At 36.3% G+C, this 18,527-nt stretch overlaps 1 protein-coding gene across 4 annotated transcripts in view; it reads right to left on the bottom strand.

Annotated features, from left to right (window-relative positions):
* fam131bb (family with sequence similarity 131 member Bb) overlaps window positions 1–18,204 on the bottom strand; it is a 35,813-nt gene extending 17,609 nt beyond the window's left edge. For all 4 annotated transcript variants that reach the window (XM_043260970.1, XM_043260971.1, XM_043260972.1 and 1 more), the window contains exons 1-2: window positions 18,073–18,204; window positions 1,570–1,607 (exon numbers count right to left, since the gene is read on the bottom strand). In XM_043260970.1, the coding sequence (XP_043116905.1) occupies window positions 1,570–1,607; window positions 18,073–18,100 (66 nt within the window). In that variant the 5' untranslated portion in view covers window positions 18,101–18,204. The remainder of the gene's footprint in view (window positions 1–1,569; window positions 1,608–18,072) is intronic.
* Window positions 18,205–18,527: the final 323 nt, after the last annotated feature.

Genomic DNA, 18,527 nt, shown 5'->3' with positions numbered 1-18,527 from the left:
TAGGTATAAGCAATAAGCAAGCACGCAAGAAGCATTCAGAAACTACATTTTGAAAAACTATGGCCTCACACTCATTGCATCAGAAAGATAAAAGCCATAAACAAAGCTTATGCTAAAAGCAAGACTATTTCTACGCAGACTGTAAGAAACTTGTTTTTAGAATACAATAACAACACAGACACAGTGACAAAGAAAGCCAATACAGGGAGTCTAATGCAGTCAGTCCATGTTGAAGACACAACAGGTGAAGGGAATGAATGCTGTAATAGACTGTTAACTACAGCCGTTTGCTATTTTTACCAGTAGAGGCAAAAGAGATACACCAGCCAGGAAGGTACAGGGACAGAGATCAATCACAGAGAGCTGTGTCTACTTATTATTACAGATCAGTGTTTTGTACATGGCACAAACGCCCGCGCGTGTTACACTACATTTAAGCACATAGTCATCTGTAGCGAATGTGGGTGATACGCGCTCAGTGCTGTCATGATATTTGTATATTAAATCCGATGCTGAGTAATGAAGTCGCAAATGGTAAAATAATTTGGGAACTTCCTGGGGAGCACAAACTTTAAACACAAAATCAAGACCAACGTTAACTTTGTAAATGCAAAATTATTCAGTAGCAACCATATTGCTCCAACTTTCTTCTTTTCGATCATTATTTTTGGGAGTTACATTGATATGCCAGTAGGTGGCGACACTTGATCGTTTTATAAGCGAATCATTTGAATCATTCATTCCGGCTCATTTAAAGACATTGATTCGTTGAATAACTACCCACTAACTGTGTTTAGATTGGAGTAACTTGATGATTCATTGTTTGAAATGAATGATCTTTTCGAATTACATTGTTTGTTGTTGTTATGGCTTTACTTCAAGGGTGACAGATGAAAGAACTGTGCGTATTTGTATCTCATGAAAAGCCCTTTTGAATTTCACATATTTTGTCTTTATGCGGCAAACCCGGTCTGATAATGGAATCGGCTTCCGAATATGAAAGAGAGAGGGAATAAATCTCATACATATGCTTCGTGTGAGATAAAATGAATGCTTGCCTTACCCATTCAAATTTATCAACAATATGTATGAAGACATAAGAAGAAATAAAAGCGAGCAAAGTGATGTGTCAGTGGTGATACTGAGCATCTATTGAGCATAATCATCATCTCTCCCTTAAGCGCAGACCCGGAACCGGTCTCCAGTGTCACTGCTCAGCTGAAGTCGAATACAGTAAGCCTGCTTTCTGGGTCAGTTCTTAAGGGTGCGAGGCACAAAAGTAAACGCTAACAACTACAAGTGCAAACTACAAGCCAGACTAGCACTAAATACGAGCTGTTAACTGCACAATCTAATGCGCTGGCAATGTCTTTCTGTGGTTAAGGAGGAGAGCTGGCTCACCTCCCCAACTGAGATAATCTCTTCCTGTTTTGGACACCTTGGCCTCCATTTTGGAGTAGGATGCTTTTTCGGCCCCCAAACAGGAATTTGTGGTGTGGAGTGTCAAAGCGTGTCGGCGCTTGTTTTAATTTATGTACTGTATGTTGGTGTAATGGGCAGCTCGCTTACCTGTTCCCCATCCTTCTGCACGGGAACTCCATCTGCTGCTGCAGAGAGAAGGAGATAAAACGCGTAAATCATAGCAAAGTGCTCTGAGACACAAATGGGAGAAGTATAAGTAGGGCACGCTGTAAAAAAATAAGGGTCATTTTAATTGTAAAGTCTTGCAAAAGCGTGACAGAAAAAAAACGTAATGTTAAAAGGTTAACAGTAAGTTCTTGTATTGTATACAGGAGAAAACGGTAAGACATCTAACCAGACATTTAATGTAATTTTTACAGTAAAATGCTGTTAATTGTACAGTTTTTAGAAGTAAAGAGAGCAAATCAATGTTTAGTTTACAGCCAGAAACTGTAAACTGATATGACCAGAATTCCCTGCATGACACTCCACATTTGAAAAGATTTTGCTTAAATAACTTAGCTTTTTTATCAGTTATGCACATTTGGGCTTAATGTTACATCTTTTGTTGAATAATGAATGTTTATTGCTTTATTTGTGTCATGTGTTACCATGGTGTTTGGTGTTTGCATGAATGATTTTGTGCACTTTCTGTATATTAGTATATACTTCTGTTTGTGGTGAACCTACTTGTGATGAGCTTATTTTTATTTATTTTTTTTATGGGGCTATCAGATTTTAATAGCAGTGTGAGTTGTTGAATTTACTGGTTTACATTCAAATTGTCTTGTTTGCAAATTACAGTTTTATGCTGTAAAATATACATCTTTTGGCCATAAATGTGTTTACTGTTTTTCGGTATTTCTGTATACAGCTGCCCAAATGTCTTTGTAAAAACAACTGATATTTTATTTTACAGTGCATGCTGTATATTTTGTGATTGGAAGAATAGGTGGCTGTGATATGAATACATTTCAAGGATTTTATAAGATCAGGGAGTGATTTCTTACAATAAAGCACAGTAAACTACATCAGTGCAGTCCACTGATGATCTACTGCCTACATTTCTTCAAAAAAAAAAAATTGTCTCTTTTATAGTAATTAGCGTTGGCAGAGAACTTGGACCTTGTTTATTTGTAATTAATTTTCTCCAGCCAGTTTACTGTGCATAATTGGTTGCACTGTGTCACAAGGAGAAACTAAGCTGTATTAAAACGACTCTAAAAGTGATAGTACCTTGCAGTCTACACTGTATGTGGAAAAACAGTACAGAAACGATATAGTCTTTATAAACATTTCAGAAAGCAGAGTGGTTTAGAGTGGGAGAGTGTGAAACTGGTGGAAACTGGAAACGTTGTCATTTTTTAATATGTGCTTGTCTCGAAGATTAAGCCATGTGGGTGTAAATACACACAAGTGGTACAGTGAAACAGATGAATTAATACTGATGTTGCAAAGAGGAAAGTTACTGTTTAACCATTAATGTTACTAAATATTTAGCTTAAAAATAGTGTATAAAATAAGTTTATGTAAAAAAAAAACTAAACAAATCAAAAACAGTCCAAGTAATGACAAAAACAGAAGCATCTTCATTTCAGATTATACAAAGGCAAAACTAATTTAAAGTAGTTTAAAAATGTATCATATTCTGTGATGTTTGTTAATAAATGGCACATTAATAATTTGCAGTTTATGCCTATTTAATTTTAAAATTATAATTATCAAATATAATGCTAAATGGTGTAATTATCCAAATAGATTGAAAATGAATTGGTTTAATAGTGTATTATTTAATAGATATCAGTATTGGTACAGATTTCAGCAAAACCAGCTTTGATAGTACTTGGTAACTATATATATATATATATATATATATATATATATATATATATATATATATATATATATATATATATATATATATATATATATATATATATATATATACTGTACATATCTTGAAAATAATAAAAAATTAATAAATAAATAAAAAAATTCCAGCAGCTATGGTTACCAGAATTCCACTTTAAAAATAGCTCCAACTTTTTAGATTTTATGGTTTTAAGATAAATTTACAGATAAGTACTGTAATTTTATTAACTGATATAATGCTAATGTACCAACCCATTAAAGTACTCTTTTTTTAACATAACTGATAAGAAAAACTGAGAAGAAAAAACATAAAATTCTAACTAAATTTGAAATGCAATGCAGGGAATTCTGGGAATGCAAAATTGCCATTTTTCCTTGTAAATTTGGCAGGAATTTTTAAATATATATATATATATATATATATATATATATATATATATATATATATATATATATATATATATATAAATAAATATACATGGTATAAACACATATTACGTAAAGAAAAACTTTTATTTTGTATTCGATAATAATAATAATAGCGATTAATCATTTAACAGCACTAATATACATATACAACATGCTTCTCCATCACAGCCGTTATCTGCTACTGTTTACTGTCAAGTCGTATTCCAGAACTACTTTTACACAGTGAACGGATGGCAGGAAACACTAGCAATGAGAGCAAAACGTTTAGGGCAGTCGACAACAGAAAATGACTGCGCAACGAAAGCGTAATTGAATCAGATCCCAACACCTTTCACCTGCCTACGTACATGCTGTTCTTTCATTATAATCACAGCTTGACCCACTGATAGAACACTACAACAATAGAGAAAAGAAAGAGAGGTAGGACACATGTGGAGGTGGCAACGCAGAGTTAACCCGGAATCCAAATAAACAAAAAAAGAGAGTGAGAAACTCATTTTTCTTCCCTCCAACCACTGCAGCGTAACATTGTTATAGATTCCATTAGTTCTCATGCACTGACCCATTTCATAAGTGCCCTAATAATATAATTAAATAATTATGCAATCCATTACCTAAAAAATGATAGGCCAAAACAGATACGGCAGAAAACAGGTCACCTGTATTTAGGCCTGAATGATTAACGGAGCCTATCCTTTTATTTATTTATTTTGCTCCTTCCTTACACAGACTAATCCTGATTCCGCAAAAACTTAATTAGAGAAGGCCCTGTGCTAATTAAGCTTAAACACAGCTTTGGTCTCAGGGTGATTTCTCACATTATTAAATGAGTAATATTCTTTCATAATCAGCCTTGACATGGGCCAGGGTGTGTAACCTTACACTGTGCTAATTATGTTGGGATATTTAGAAAGGATTTTGGTGTTGGTGACCTTGCCTGGGTTTTCAGAGATGGTGAAACACTTGTAGACGAGCTTGTTACTATGCCGTGATTAATTAAATCATGCAGTTAAACAGGTAAGATTGAAAACAAGAGTCTTTGAGTTAATACTGTCTTGCATTATTCTAACAATTAACTTAATATTAATATCATGGTTCACAGCTATAAAACACAGCTATATAGCTATATTACAAAAGCGGTGAACCTTTATTATGGGTGCATCACAATGAGAATCCAATAAAAATGCTTTCTCGAGTGAAAAAGTCATCTCGTCTGAATCTGGAGAGGCATATGCACAGATCAAACACCATTAACAAAGGAAAATGGTCAAAAACTGTTCAAAACAAATATGTTGATGACTTTCGATATGAGAGAGCTGAAAGAGAAAAAGTAGTGATGTATTCATTTCTCACAAACACAGATTTTCACAAAACATGTGGATTATTGTAATGAGTTGTAATGATTGTAATGATTATTGAGTTGTTTGAACTCTCATTGTTACGGCACCCATTCACTGCAGAGGATGTAATGTTAAATTTCTTTAGATCTTTTCAGATGAAGAAACATCTTTGACGGCCTAAGGGTGAATATATTTTCAGCAATTCTTCATTTTTGGGCAAGCTGGTCTATTTGTTTCATTCATGAAGTGCTCATTAATAGAATAATTAGTGCACCCCAACAAATGCCTTATGCGTGTGGTATACGATGTGATGCAGAAATAGAAAGCATTGTAGTTTGATATTTGAGAAGGGAAACTGTAGTTGATCTCTCTGTCTGGATGACAGAGTAGCTCTGTGGTCTCTGGAGTGACGGCTAACGTTGTGACACAGTGACCTACTGATACACTAACACCAGCCATTTTATTCTGTCCCTTTAGAGATTACTCACTGTCTTTGTCAAGATCAGGAGCCGGACATTAAATTCATGGTTTAAATGGCAAAACTGTGCCTATTAAGTATACATATACAGTGGGTCTACAATCCGGTGATTCCGGTGACCTAAGCAAGATATGGAATAAGACATGCATGCACTTTAAAGAAAGTCAGGTTGTGAAATAAAATTGAAATTTCCAAAAATTTGCAAAAGTCACCTTGGTATGTAAAGAACACCCTGAGAGATATGAAGTCACAAATGTGATATAGTCACTCTGGAATAGAATGGGGAGGCGAAATGTGCATTCAAGGAATTAAATGAATTGAAAATGGAATTGATTTTTTTTCTGAATCTAATTTAACCCCTGATGATATGCCATTAATGGATCTAACTCAAATGCAGTTTGGAAGTAAACATACTAAATGAACTCCTGCTGACCGTATGACTAAATTGGTAATGATCGGGAATCAGTATTAAATGTCATTGTCAAGTTGAAAAAAATGATAATAAAGATCTGCGGCATATAATGGTCTCCATTCTCTCAGCATGCTAGAAAACAGCAGCCAATTCAATTAAAGCAGTGAATGTGGCAGTCGTCAGCCCATCCAGCTGGTAAACGCCCTTAATGACCTTGAAAAGAACTTGGCTAGCTAACCTACACTGAAGCAGATATCTGATTATTTCACTTTTTGTTTCATTGTTTTAAGACTGGAATAAAAAAAAAAAACTAAATTCCCATGGTACATATTATTCACAAAAAAATACAGAAATACGCATTAATATTCAATATGAGCCTGTTTCCTCTGCAGGGCTGTCTGTAGTAGCTCTTTCTTCTCCTCTCAGCGCTTAATCCCCATTCATCTCTTCCTCATTACACAGCGACTGTGATTTTCTGGTTCCTCCTTCACTCTTGACCTTTGACCTTTCACCTGTCCGCCGAATTAATCGCCTCCTCCAGATAAAACATATTTCCCTGACGCAGATCTTAAGGTGCCTAAGGCAGTGTGTGCCCTAGATAACAATGCAAGCATACGTACACACACATAGTAACACACCTTTGGGATTCATTTAGCCAAGATTAACACTTCATACACACACACACACACTGTCTGTTTAATGGCTCTAAAGCTCAGCTAACTGGATGACGACTAAACAAAAGTAACTGCAAAGCTCGTAGTGTCACTGCTTTTGTATTTGTGAGCATTGCAAACTGGGATTTGAATTGCTCACAATAATATCAACCATATGCCGTGTATTTGCAGTGGATTTACATTGCCTCCACGATCACGTCCATTGGTTGCAAGAAACATTGTTTTGGCGTTCAGGTTGAGGTTTTGTAAATCTGTCTAAGCTTCCGTGTTAGATTTTTTTAAATCATGCCAAACAGAGTTGGAACTTGCAGCTTGCTGAGCAATTTTCAGGTTTCCTGGCACAAAATGTATTTTAGTAAGCTGCTTTACTGAATGTCGGCGCTGCATGTAGAATCCTGAAATAGGATAACAAAGGTACAAATCACATACAAATACTGTAGAGAAACATGTCTTTGCTTTATTTTGTTCAGGTGGCCAACGTAAACAGTTGAAGCCATTCAGTCTATTCCATCAAATTCCATCTTATTCCATTAAATCATGGAAATGAACCCTCCAAAGCTATTGGCACTTATTCAGCTAGTCATAATCAGATTCCATTTTCTGGTTATGGTTGGTTGCTTAGGCATTCTGAGCGGTTGTTAGGGTGTTTTGAGTAGTTGCTAGGTGATCCATCCTTAAATGTAAGACCATAATAATTTTTCTACATTTTAGCAATAACTGGGTAAAGAGTTTCTATATTTATTAAAGTAAAATTAAGCCACCATTCTTGCACTGAAAACTGAAAAGCAAATTAATTTCATCCAGCACAAATAATCCACGATTAGCTGAGGCACTGAACGAGATAATATTTATGGGGCATTTACACAATTTTCAACTGAAAACAAACTTTTTGTTGTCACTTGTTCTTGCATTTCAAAAATTCCAAGTAAAACCCTTTTTTACCCCTTTTTAGTATGCTTTTGTCAACCTGGTCTGATATGCATCTCTGCACTTTTTGTGCAACACCGTTTTATGTACCTCACTGCACATTTCAAAGAGAAATGTCCATTGAGTGATGCTAAAACACAGGTTCAATATGTGACCCTGGCACATTTTTATCAGGTTGACAGGTAAGTATTGCTGTGCTTTTATTATGTTGCTTCAGTTGCATATTGCGACAGTTCAGAATTCAAATATCTGTGGACTGTTGCTAAAAGTTAATGCTCTTTCCTGTTGGAAATATGCCCTACACCAAATCCAACCTTACCCACACCAACACTACCCAACAGTGTTAACAAATGTAAAACTGGTATCAAAAGGCATGCAAAAGTGCCATTTCAAACCGTTTCAAACTGTTTTACACTGGATTCAACCTTGGCAACTTCCTTGTAAAGACATGCTTTTAATAAAGCTGCTGTGTGCGGTCAGCTCAAATGGACAAATGGTCTTGTTAGCAAACATTTCACTTGCAACTAAAAGGATTCAACATTCAAACATGAGAAGGCTGAATCCATTATATAATATGTCTTTTAACCAGGCAGTCGTACACTGTATTCTTATTACACAAAAACATAAGAATTTCATCAGTCTCCCTACAGGTTTTTAGAGATAATAACGAATGTCGCTTTGTTTTAGCCATTCCAAGATCAAGGCAAGGGGCATGAGGCTTAGCTGATCTAAACTACCCAGAGGAATTTGTATTTTTTTTTTTGCCATAGACATACTATCACTGAAGTTCAGGTATAAGTTGTCTTATATGGATTATCGCCGCTTAACGCTTATATTAGCATAAACAAAAAAAATGGCTTTCTTGGTGTGATATAATGGGATGAAATGTAAAGTCCATTTACAATCAACAAAAAACTAAGTGAAATGTAAGTGAATCATCTTTGTTTAACAGGAACTTGCAATAAATGGATAACTGGAAGAAATTAGGTCCTATAGTAACTGGAGAAACTGTGTGATTAAAGGCAGCAAACGGAGATCCTAAAAATCACAGGTAATTGTAAACTTTAAAATGTATGTCATGAAATATTTGCAATTTAATTTTTATTTTAAACTGCAAATTTGTATTTTCTTAAAATATATAAATGCAGAAAGATGCCAGATGTAAAAAATGTAAATAAATTCAAAATGGTAAAAGATGATCCACTTTACCACAATAGTTTAAGACGTGCGTTCTATTGTATTGAGCCAAAAGGTCAGTCTGTGATGCTTTCATTTACATTTAGTCATTTTACAGATGCTTTTATCCAAAGTAACTTCCAAATGAGGACCATAGAGACAATCAATAAAACAATAAATTAAAAAAAGCAAATAGAAACAGAAAAAAAAAGCAAGAGTGTCACATTTTTGTTTGATTTTTAATAAAAGCATGCAGATCTAATAAAAAGGTCACATTTTTTAATATAATTAAATATAAGAACAAGTAGAATAGAAATATAACATAAATAGTTGATAGTGTTAAAGAGTCAAGTGTGGATTGAAAGAGATGTTTCTTTAGATGTTTCTTGAAGATGGCTAAACACTGTTTGGGTTGAGCTGGGCAGGTCATTTCGACGGGAGAGACAGTTAATGTAAAAGTCGGTAACACTTTATTTTAATAGTCCACTTCAGACATTCTACTGACAGCAGGTAACTTTACAACTACACGTTAAATAGCAGTCATTGGAATATTTGTAATCTGTTTGCTTAATATCTTCTTACTTTGTTTTGATTGGTCCACAACATACAATAGTGACTATGAAAAGCTTTACAAGTATATGTCTACTTATTCTAGTAACCCTAAACCCACCCTAACAGTCTACTCTGAGAGTTAGTAGACAGTTGAAAATAATCAGAATTAGCTGAGATGTAGTTGACATGTAGTTACAAAGTTACTAGCAATCGAAATGCCTAAAGTTGACTATCTAAATAAAGTGTGACCTAAATGTCTGAAAGTGACTTTGTGCCTCTTTGGAATGGCGCTATAATGTGACGTTCACTTGAAGAACGCAAAGCTTCTGGTAAAGGGGCGCAGAGCCAGGGGTTGTTTTGTAGGTGAACATCAATACCTTAGATTTTATGCTATCAGTAAGTAGCCCGTGCAAATTGATGAACAGAGGTTCAAGACTGTTCTTCCAGGATGTTAACATCTTCTGTTGCTCAAAGTTCATTGCCGTGAAACATGAAGCCTCACATGCACTCGCATTTTCCGCTCTTCTGCATTAAAAAGGAAGTCTAGTGTGACTGCATTTTTAGCATCCTTTTCTTTAACCACAAACCAATAAATGAAAACGATAATATCCTTTCTATATTCTAATTTTACAAACATCCACTGGGATTCCCAGTATCATCAGCATTGCTTGAGGACCCACTGCTAATTATATCCAATCTAAACATTCTTCTTGCGGTAGCCTGATGACGCTGAGATTCCCACTCTTGCATTAAATCACGTTCTTTTTCAATTTCCTCCTTTCTCTTAGCGCATTTTATTCGTCGCCTTAGATCAATTCATCAAATGCGTCCGGGAAATCTGCAGAACGCACCGACAATGAGGACTCTGTGTAGCCTATATAAAGCTGTTGCAGCTGCTGCATAAGGAGCAGTATCAGGCGAGCACATGATCCTGAACGATGAGGCGACTCGTTTTCCCCAGCGCTTCTCCTCTCTCTGATACCTCCCCTGCGGCCAAGCCACGGCGCAGCTCTGCTAGTAACGACGCAAAGCCGAAGAGGAGAGGAAGGATGAGAGAGAAAGAAGCGCGGCCGTGCGGAACGAAGAACCCGCATCATCCACATGGCGTCTACCGCAGCTGGAGTTATTATGACAGCCGCCGCTAAGAGAGACTCCGTCCGTCTCTGCCTATCTGTTAACGGGAGACCGAGAGGAAGTCCCGTGACTAGCTGTCCTCTCGTTTCAACGCCGAGGCGTGCGTTTGAGAGAAAGCGTCGGTGATCATCAGCTCGTGACCCGTGTAATTAATGCCCATCCGTCTGTCTGCAGCAGACTGTATTTCTGCAGCGTACTAGCCCAACGATTAATCTACTTCTATAAAGCATGTTGCGGTCATTCATGCGGTGTACAGCGACTGCAGAAGAGCACTGCAGCTCTGTGAAATCTCTTTCTTTGAAGAACCACGGTTTTGTCTCGCTCAGGTCACCAATGAAGATCGCGGTTTTGAGTCAAACTTCGATCGCAAGGGCGTTGTTATTCAACGCTGACAACAATAGAAAAGATTGGCTAGTTTTGTGCGTCTATGAGAGAGCGCGCGCGCGCTTAGTAATCATATATCATTAAGTGGGTGTCCCTTAGTAACATAATATCACAGATGCCATACAGTCATACCAAATGGAGGCGACAAATGCGTTAAAGGCTGCTCACTGCCACTTATTATTGTGCGGAAAGTGCTTGAGTTTGTTCGAACTAGCACAAACTAGTATTATGTGTTGTTGTTAGGCAAATTCATTTTTTGAATTGATCATTTAAGAAAAAAAAAAATTCTAAAACCATTAAACTGCCTGAAAATAAGAGCCTAAAAACTGTTGAACAGTGAAATTAATCTGCAGCAGAGAGGGTATTCACGTTAGACCCCAAATCCAAAGATGCATAATAGTAGCCTTTTATGGGCCTGTATTATGCAAAAGCAGTAGCTTTTAGATACATTAATAGTGTAATATGTCCAGTATTCAGTTGCCAAAAACTGGTTTACATGCTGCATCTGCTGAGAAATAGTGCAGTGCCAATGGATATTTTTTGAGGCCACTGGAGCTATGGAGCCGTCATGTTATTCATTTGAATAACAAAAGTGAGAACTATGTGCCAGGTGGCTGTCTTCACAAGTAAGGGTTTTTGGTACAAAATAAATTGTTTTTTGGTAGTTAAACTGTGTACTGTTTGTTTACAGTGGACATTAAATGAAAACCACTGTATTATTATCTTAAAGCATGCATCTAAACTTCATTGTGTGAGCTTCATTTTATCTTTTAAGATGCCAAAGTAAATGTTTGTAAGCATACTTCATTAAGACACATTACTTCAAAATCATACAGGTCTAGGAATTCAGGCTCTATTTCGGTGACGTGTCTGTATTTATTCTTGTCATAATTGTAGCTGCAAAGCTATTTTAGTTAGAAATACATTTAAAATGGTAACGTTAATTCAGATCATTCAATATCATTATGATTTATTAATACTTAAAAAATATATATACATAAAAACTTCATTATAATGCTAAATAAAATACATAAAATAAAATAATTTCAACCGGTTGTTTCCCAGTTTACATTTCTAAAAAAATTATATTATAAATTCTTTATTATAATTAATCTCATGAATTCTTGTTTGGCTTGAATTCATTTCATTTTTAAAAATTTAATAAATAAATAAAATAGTTCGACATAAATGAACAGTATTTAAATATGTGCTTTCGCTTTAACATCATTAGCCTAGAAAAAGCTATTTCATTCTACATAAGGATGGTTGGTTGCCCCTCACTATGATGGACATGTTGAGATCATATGAATAGCGTATCACTTCCAAATGTGAATTCGTTGACCTTGATTTTCCCCCCAATCCAGTTAAGCGCATATAACCCACCCCACAGCTGCTTTTATTGGTCAACTAAATCAAGCAGTCACCTGTCAAGAAAAGGTCAGACTTCATGGATTCAGTTCAGAATAAATTACGAATGGATCTGAAGCATGACAAACAGTAATGCCGTTTATTAGGATGTGCAACCAGCTAAGATTGAGGTCAGGGTGTATTTGTTTCAGCACTGTGCAGGTGATCAGCACTGTGAATGACATGGCCAATCAAATCTTTAGAACTGGCAGGATGCTACAATTGGGTGGTTTGGCCGAAAAAGATCACAAATTTACTTAAAACGAACCCTACTTTTTTAAAGTGTATTCCCGATCTTTCTTCGATCGATTCATCGGTATACATTATATCATTCCAAACTCCAAAAACGTTGTCTTTGTAACCTTCTAGCAATATTAAACAACTCTTCTTTTACGATTAAATTTTTTCCTGCAGCCACCGGCTTTATTCTCAGGACTAACTTGACTGTGTATAGAGTTTAATTTTGACTTCAGTAAAACTTTATATTCAAGCCACTTTAGACATTCGACTAATTATAAGTAACTTGTCAGAGATTTAGTTGTCTGCTTAATTGAACTTTTTTCACTTTTGATGCTCCCCCAACAGATATTCAATGCAGAATACAACTAAAGACATATGTTAGCTATATTAACCCATTTAGGACTTAGAGACATTAACTTTCTCTTTTTCTTTCTTTTTTCTTTTTTACTATTAGAAATATCCCACATTTAAATTACAATCTTTCAGAATTGCATCTTTCTTTTTGGCCAAATCAGCAAACTTGCATAACTTCTCATTTTGGGGAAAAAGTGATTTTTTATTTTCCTTGTATCTTCCACATACATGCTTTTTAGATACATAGATTTTATGTATAGGTTCACTAAGCTGTAAATTAAAAGATGGATTTTTCTTGCTCTTATTTCTCTCTTATGTCACGCTTTACAGGGTTAATACACAACCTGCTCCACACACATAAATGCAAACGCAGTCGAGAGTCATAACACTCCCCGATGAACAATACCGCTCTTGCAGTGAGTTTGGTCCTGGGAATAATCACACTCTGCATGTTAAGTATGACATTACTACATGACCAGTAATTTAGCGCCATGCCTGAGTCACGCTTTTATTTGCTCACTTATATGATACTGGCCATTTTAATACAAAGCATATTCCCCACTTGGGTTTTGAAAGTGTGTGCGTGTTATTTGCTTTATTATTTGCTGAGTCAGGCAGCTGGAGACACGGCAGCAAAGGGATCATTATGAAGCTCTCGCTGCGGACTCATGCCAAAGCCCACGGCATGCTGCACTGAGTTCAGAAACACAACAGCTCTCGTTCATCCATACAGTCTCAGGTATCTAATGTGGTTAAAGGGCATTAGATCTGTGCGGGTTTCCGTCGTTAAACGGATCATCTGTTGAGGCACATTGATTTAAAACAATTTAAAATTGTTTCCTTGCTTTGTTTAAAGGAAAAGTTCAGTCCAAGATAAAAATTTGGTCATTAATTACTCACCTGTACGTCGTTACCTGTTTGAGTGTTGAACATAAAAGAAGATAGTTTAAGGAGTGCAACAGTTGTTGGTCCCCATTGACTTTCATAGTAGGGAAAGAACTACTATGGAAGTCAATGGGGACTGTTTGGTTTTTCAGAATATCTTTTGTGTTTGGAATAGGAAAGAAACCTTTTTCACATTGTTTTAATAATTTGAACAATTTTGGCAACTAAACTATTTGAATTCCATACACTATGGAAGATAATGGCTACCTGACAACCATCGGTCACACACACATTCTTCAAAATATCTTCTTTTGTGTTAAGCATGAGAAACTCATACAGGTTTGGAACGACTTGAGGGTGATTAAATGATAACAGATTTTTCATTTTGGGTAAATTTTTACTTTTAATTTTTAACTGGAAATGGAATTTTATCCAATTTTGTCCTAAAATCAACTGCAGTGCACCTTTTTAAAGGCAAATAGAAAACAAAAAGGATTCCCGTGCCTTTGTCTCAGTATGAAAACATTTGGCGATTTTACTTTTTTGGCACTAACCTAAACGGCTTTTGCCTAAAAGATTTTGGGTATCAGAGGGATGAATGTGTTTTTCAGCCTGATTCGGTTGTTTTATAAAGAGCCTCTCCAGTCTGATTCCAGCCTCGGTCTGACATCTGGGTCACAACTGAGGATGCGCAGAATTATTTAGCAGATATTTGGAGAAGGTATGAGAAAAAAATACTCATTCGATGCCAAAACACTTTAGGAGAACAAACCAAGACACACATTTGAGTGATTGTTGACACAAGGCCGAAAATCATGCAAAAAAGCTTTCAACAAGCTTTCAAAGTAATGAAAAGTTATTGCTCTCTGTTATGAAGGTAATTACATGTTTTAAATGCTGCTGTGCCATTAAATGATGAAATCAATAAGCACCGAGAACATAATTTTTTGTGATCACATGATTCATAAGTGCATGAAAACCTAATTTATCGCTACTATGATGAATAGTGCTTGTTGTTTGTTCTGAACCTTTGTGGTGAGACTGTGATAATGGATGCAAGAAAATGCACTTCTTTTCATGGCTGCTCATACAAGCCCACACATTTTTGCACCACATCTGTTATTGCAACAAAACAGCAAAGCATTATTTGCATCATCGTAGCGTTAGGCTGTATTTGTTTTGAATCATTTACTACAGTGATCTCAGCAGGATGAGAGCGTGTCCGGTCTTTGTGATGTCCACTGGCTTCATATCACAGGGATTCACTTTACAGATCAATATTGGGCTACAGAGCTGGACAGGGAAAGTGGTAAACACCCAGAATCTTACACACACACACACACAAACACACTGATGCTGATGAGGATGTCTCATATAATGCTTTACTCTACTTAGTAATATTGTATAAAGAGCAACATGTTCTGTTGACTCTCTTCAGAATTTTCTGTATTATGAAACTGAAAAAAAATAAGAATGCACCAATACTTTTGTCCGTAAAGTGTATATGATTGATGAGTTTTTGGCTCAAGGTCTGCATTTATCTATCTGTGTGTGTGTGTGTGTGTGTGTGGTTAAGAAGTGAAATTTCTAGTGGCAGATTCCCAGACTTTTTTTGTCAATAAATTGAGAGCATGTTTATATGATGGTCACGTTAAAAGTCACGTCATATGTAGGTATATATATTTAAATTTTTTAAAACATTTTAGCACAACAGTATACTTCAAAGCCACAATAAATATAAAAAACAACACACACACACAAGGAAGAAAGCTTGATCATCATTGTATTACCAAATTCCAGTATTTTTACTTTTTCATTTTGTCATAGAAGCAATTTACAAACAACAGGTAAAAGTTAGACGAAAACAGATAAAAAGTTAAGTAAGTTAAGGTATTTAGGTTCAAAATATAAAATAATTAAATGTCAAATAAAACACTGCGCTGCCTTCAAATCTATACATAAAATAGAAGTATATAATATTCTCTTTTTCTTTTGTTTTGTTAAGATTAACGGCATAGCAGCAGGTATATTGGGCTGCTGTCACTATAAGACTGAGTTTTTCATTCTTAACTGACTGTGTTAGTGAGCGAGGGTAATTTGAAATAACTTTGTGCGCGTTTTCTAAAAGGCTTTTTTGGAATTCGATGAACACAGATTTGTTGTTAGATTCTACAATTCAGAGGGAAATTAGAAGCCTCCCCTGCAGCATCTATTCAAACAAACGCGCAAATAAAAATAGGTGGCACATCAGATGACCCCTTTATGTGTGTGGAAACAGCATTTTAAACCTCATAGTACAATACAGCATATTCAAATGAGGTTCACAGTATGTCATAAGTAGTTCGGCCGAATTGATTCTGGCGCTTGATTATGTACCTGAAAACAGAATGTGTACCAGTCCTGCACAGTGTGTTGACCTCCATTTTAGTGCTGCGCTGTGTTATAAACACTATTTATCAAACCCTCCTCCCTTTTCCTCCCTCCTCTCTTCCGTTCCTCCCCCTGCCTCTCTCTCTCTCTCTCTCTTTCCTCCTCTCTGTGTGGATGTGAGGCAGGTGGCCCAGCAAGAGAAGTTTGACACAGTTTCTCCGTCTGATGTTTAATGTACTGTAGTGCTGATGTTGAACGTGTGCGTGACTTTTCTGGGCCAAAGTCAGCTTGTTCTGCACCATTTCTCATGACACAATGCATCTGAAACTTAAACTATGTCAAAACGCAGGAAAGTGCGTAGAGCAGCGTTTCCCGACCATAGCTTCATTCATAATGCTCAAAATATGGGTAACGCTAACAGAGTGGGGAACATTTATTCACTACTAATTATGACTTTTCCCTCAATAAATTGATAATTTGCTGCTTATTAATAGTTGGTTAGGTAGTTAGGTACTAATAAATGGGTCATATTTTAGTAATATGCACGCTAATAAGCAACTAGTTCATTCATCACTATCATTAATAATCTATTCATATTATAAAATATTATTTGTATGATACAACATTCTTAAATATTATAAATTAAACATATTTATATTTGATATATTATTATATATAATTATAATAAAAACATATAACGATACATATTACATTATTTTGTCATTTTTCCTTGGAAAGAAATGAACACGATACATTTAAATTAATTGAATAAATAAACTGATGGATGGGTGGAAATCAGTACATTAAAAGAATTAAAGTTGAGGTCATAAGAATATTAGATCATGTTTCTTCGACAACAAAATGAGACAGTTGCTTTTAAAACATTTTCTATCAGACCAATAGAAAACAGAAACCGATACCGCAAACCTTTTAAGCAAAGACACCAAATCGATGCTGTGAAAGATCTGGTTTTAAAGTGTATTTATTGCAGGCTGTAGTAAAATACTAAGTGGAAAATAAATGATTCTATTAATGTCAAGCCTACATTTACCAACCAGCCCCCTCTGAGAGGCCCCATAGTATTTTTAAAACACCTAATTTTTCTAAATCAGTTTACATTTGATTTGAAGGTGTATTTAAAGGTATAGTGCACCCCAAAATGTAACCTGTCATTATTTACTCACACTCTAAACCTGACTTTCTTTCTTCTTCAGAACACAAAAAAAAGACATTTCGAAGAACAATGGCAACCAAACAACCAACTGACTTCCGTTTTTTCATTAGGCCATTTTTAAAAATATCTTCTTTTATGTTATGGAGTAAGTGGCGATAGAATTTGAATTGCTGAGTGAATTCCCTCCTTAATGTGCCACCGAGCCAGCCGGGACTGATCATTTGGACTTATTCGTCAAGTGTGTGTCGGATTCAGGATGGTCCCAACCTGATTCCCTCCTCTCCCTCACACACTGCATGTATCACCCCTCCCTCCGCCCCCTCTCTCCATCTCCCTCTCACTGCAATGAAATTCAGCATGTTTGCTATCTCTCCCTCTCACTTTCCAGCCCATTTCAACGTGCAACACGATACCACAAGAGCCTCTCCAACAGTAGAAATTTTTGCCCTCCGTAATCGCCGTAAACAAGCTCCATCACTGCATTTCATCGCTCCATCATCTCAGCCTCCCACACACAGAAACCATGCAGTAGCATAAATCAAGAGATGTGGGTTGGAATCCACAAACACATACACACACACACACACACACACCCCAGTGAACGCACAATGTGACAGCTTAGACATTTAACTCAACGTTTTCCCTCCACCAGCCAAATTCGTTTCACACATCCCAAACGTGGGGCGAAAATCGCCAGCCACACACCAGCAACCCCCTTCCTGGTGCCGTAATTACCCCTCGCACTTAATACACCCGCTCACGTGCACCCTGCCGGAAAGTAGAAGAAAAGAAGAGGGTCTTACTGAGGGTTCGAGAGCCGATACATCCCATGGTTTATTCACAAAGGCCCTGGATACAAGCAAGGAAGCGCTAGCCTTTCACCATACATTCTCTCCTCCTCTCTCTCCTTTCTCTTTTCTGGCTGCTGATTCTCTCCACTCATGCTGCTCCCTCCCTCCCTCTCTCTTTCTCTCTCTCTCTCTCTCTCTCTCTCTCTCTCCCTCTCTCTCTCTCTCTTTCTCTCTCTGTGCAGTCAGGGTGTCTTACCTATTAGCCTGCAAGTCAATGTGTCAAAAATTTGCACTTATTATAACACTAATGTAGTTACAATAACACTTTATCGGTTTAATATTCATTTTATGGACTTCGTTAGGTTTGAAAATTGCTTAAAGATTTTATTTAGGTGTATTTGTAGCAGATAATAGTTCATGATCGTAATATCGCAGAGATCTGATAATGCAAAGTAGGTTTTTTTTGT

The sequence above is a fragment of the Puntigrus tetrazona genome, chromosome 16 (assembly GCF_018831695.1).
Source record: "Puntigrus tetrazona isolate hp1 chromosome 16, ASM1883169v1, whole genome shotgun sequence".
NCBI lineage: Eukaryota > Metazoa > Chordata > Actinopteri > Cypriniformes > Cyprinidae > Puntigrus > Puntigrus tetrazona.
This window is presented reverse-complemented; position numbering and strand designations above follow the sequence as displayed.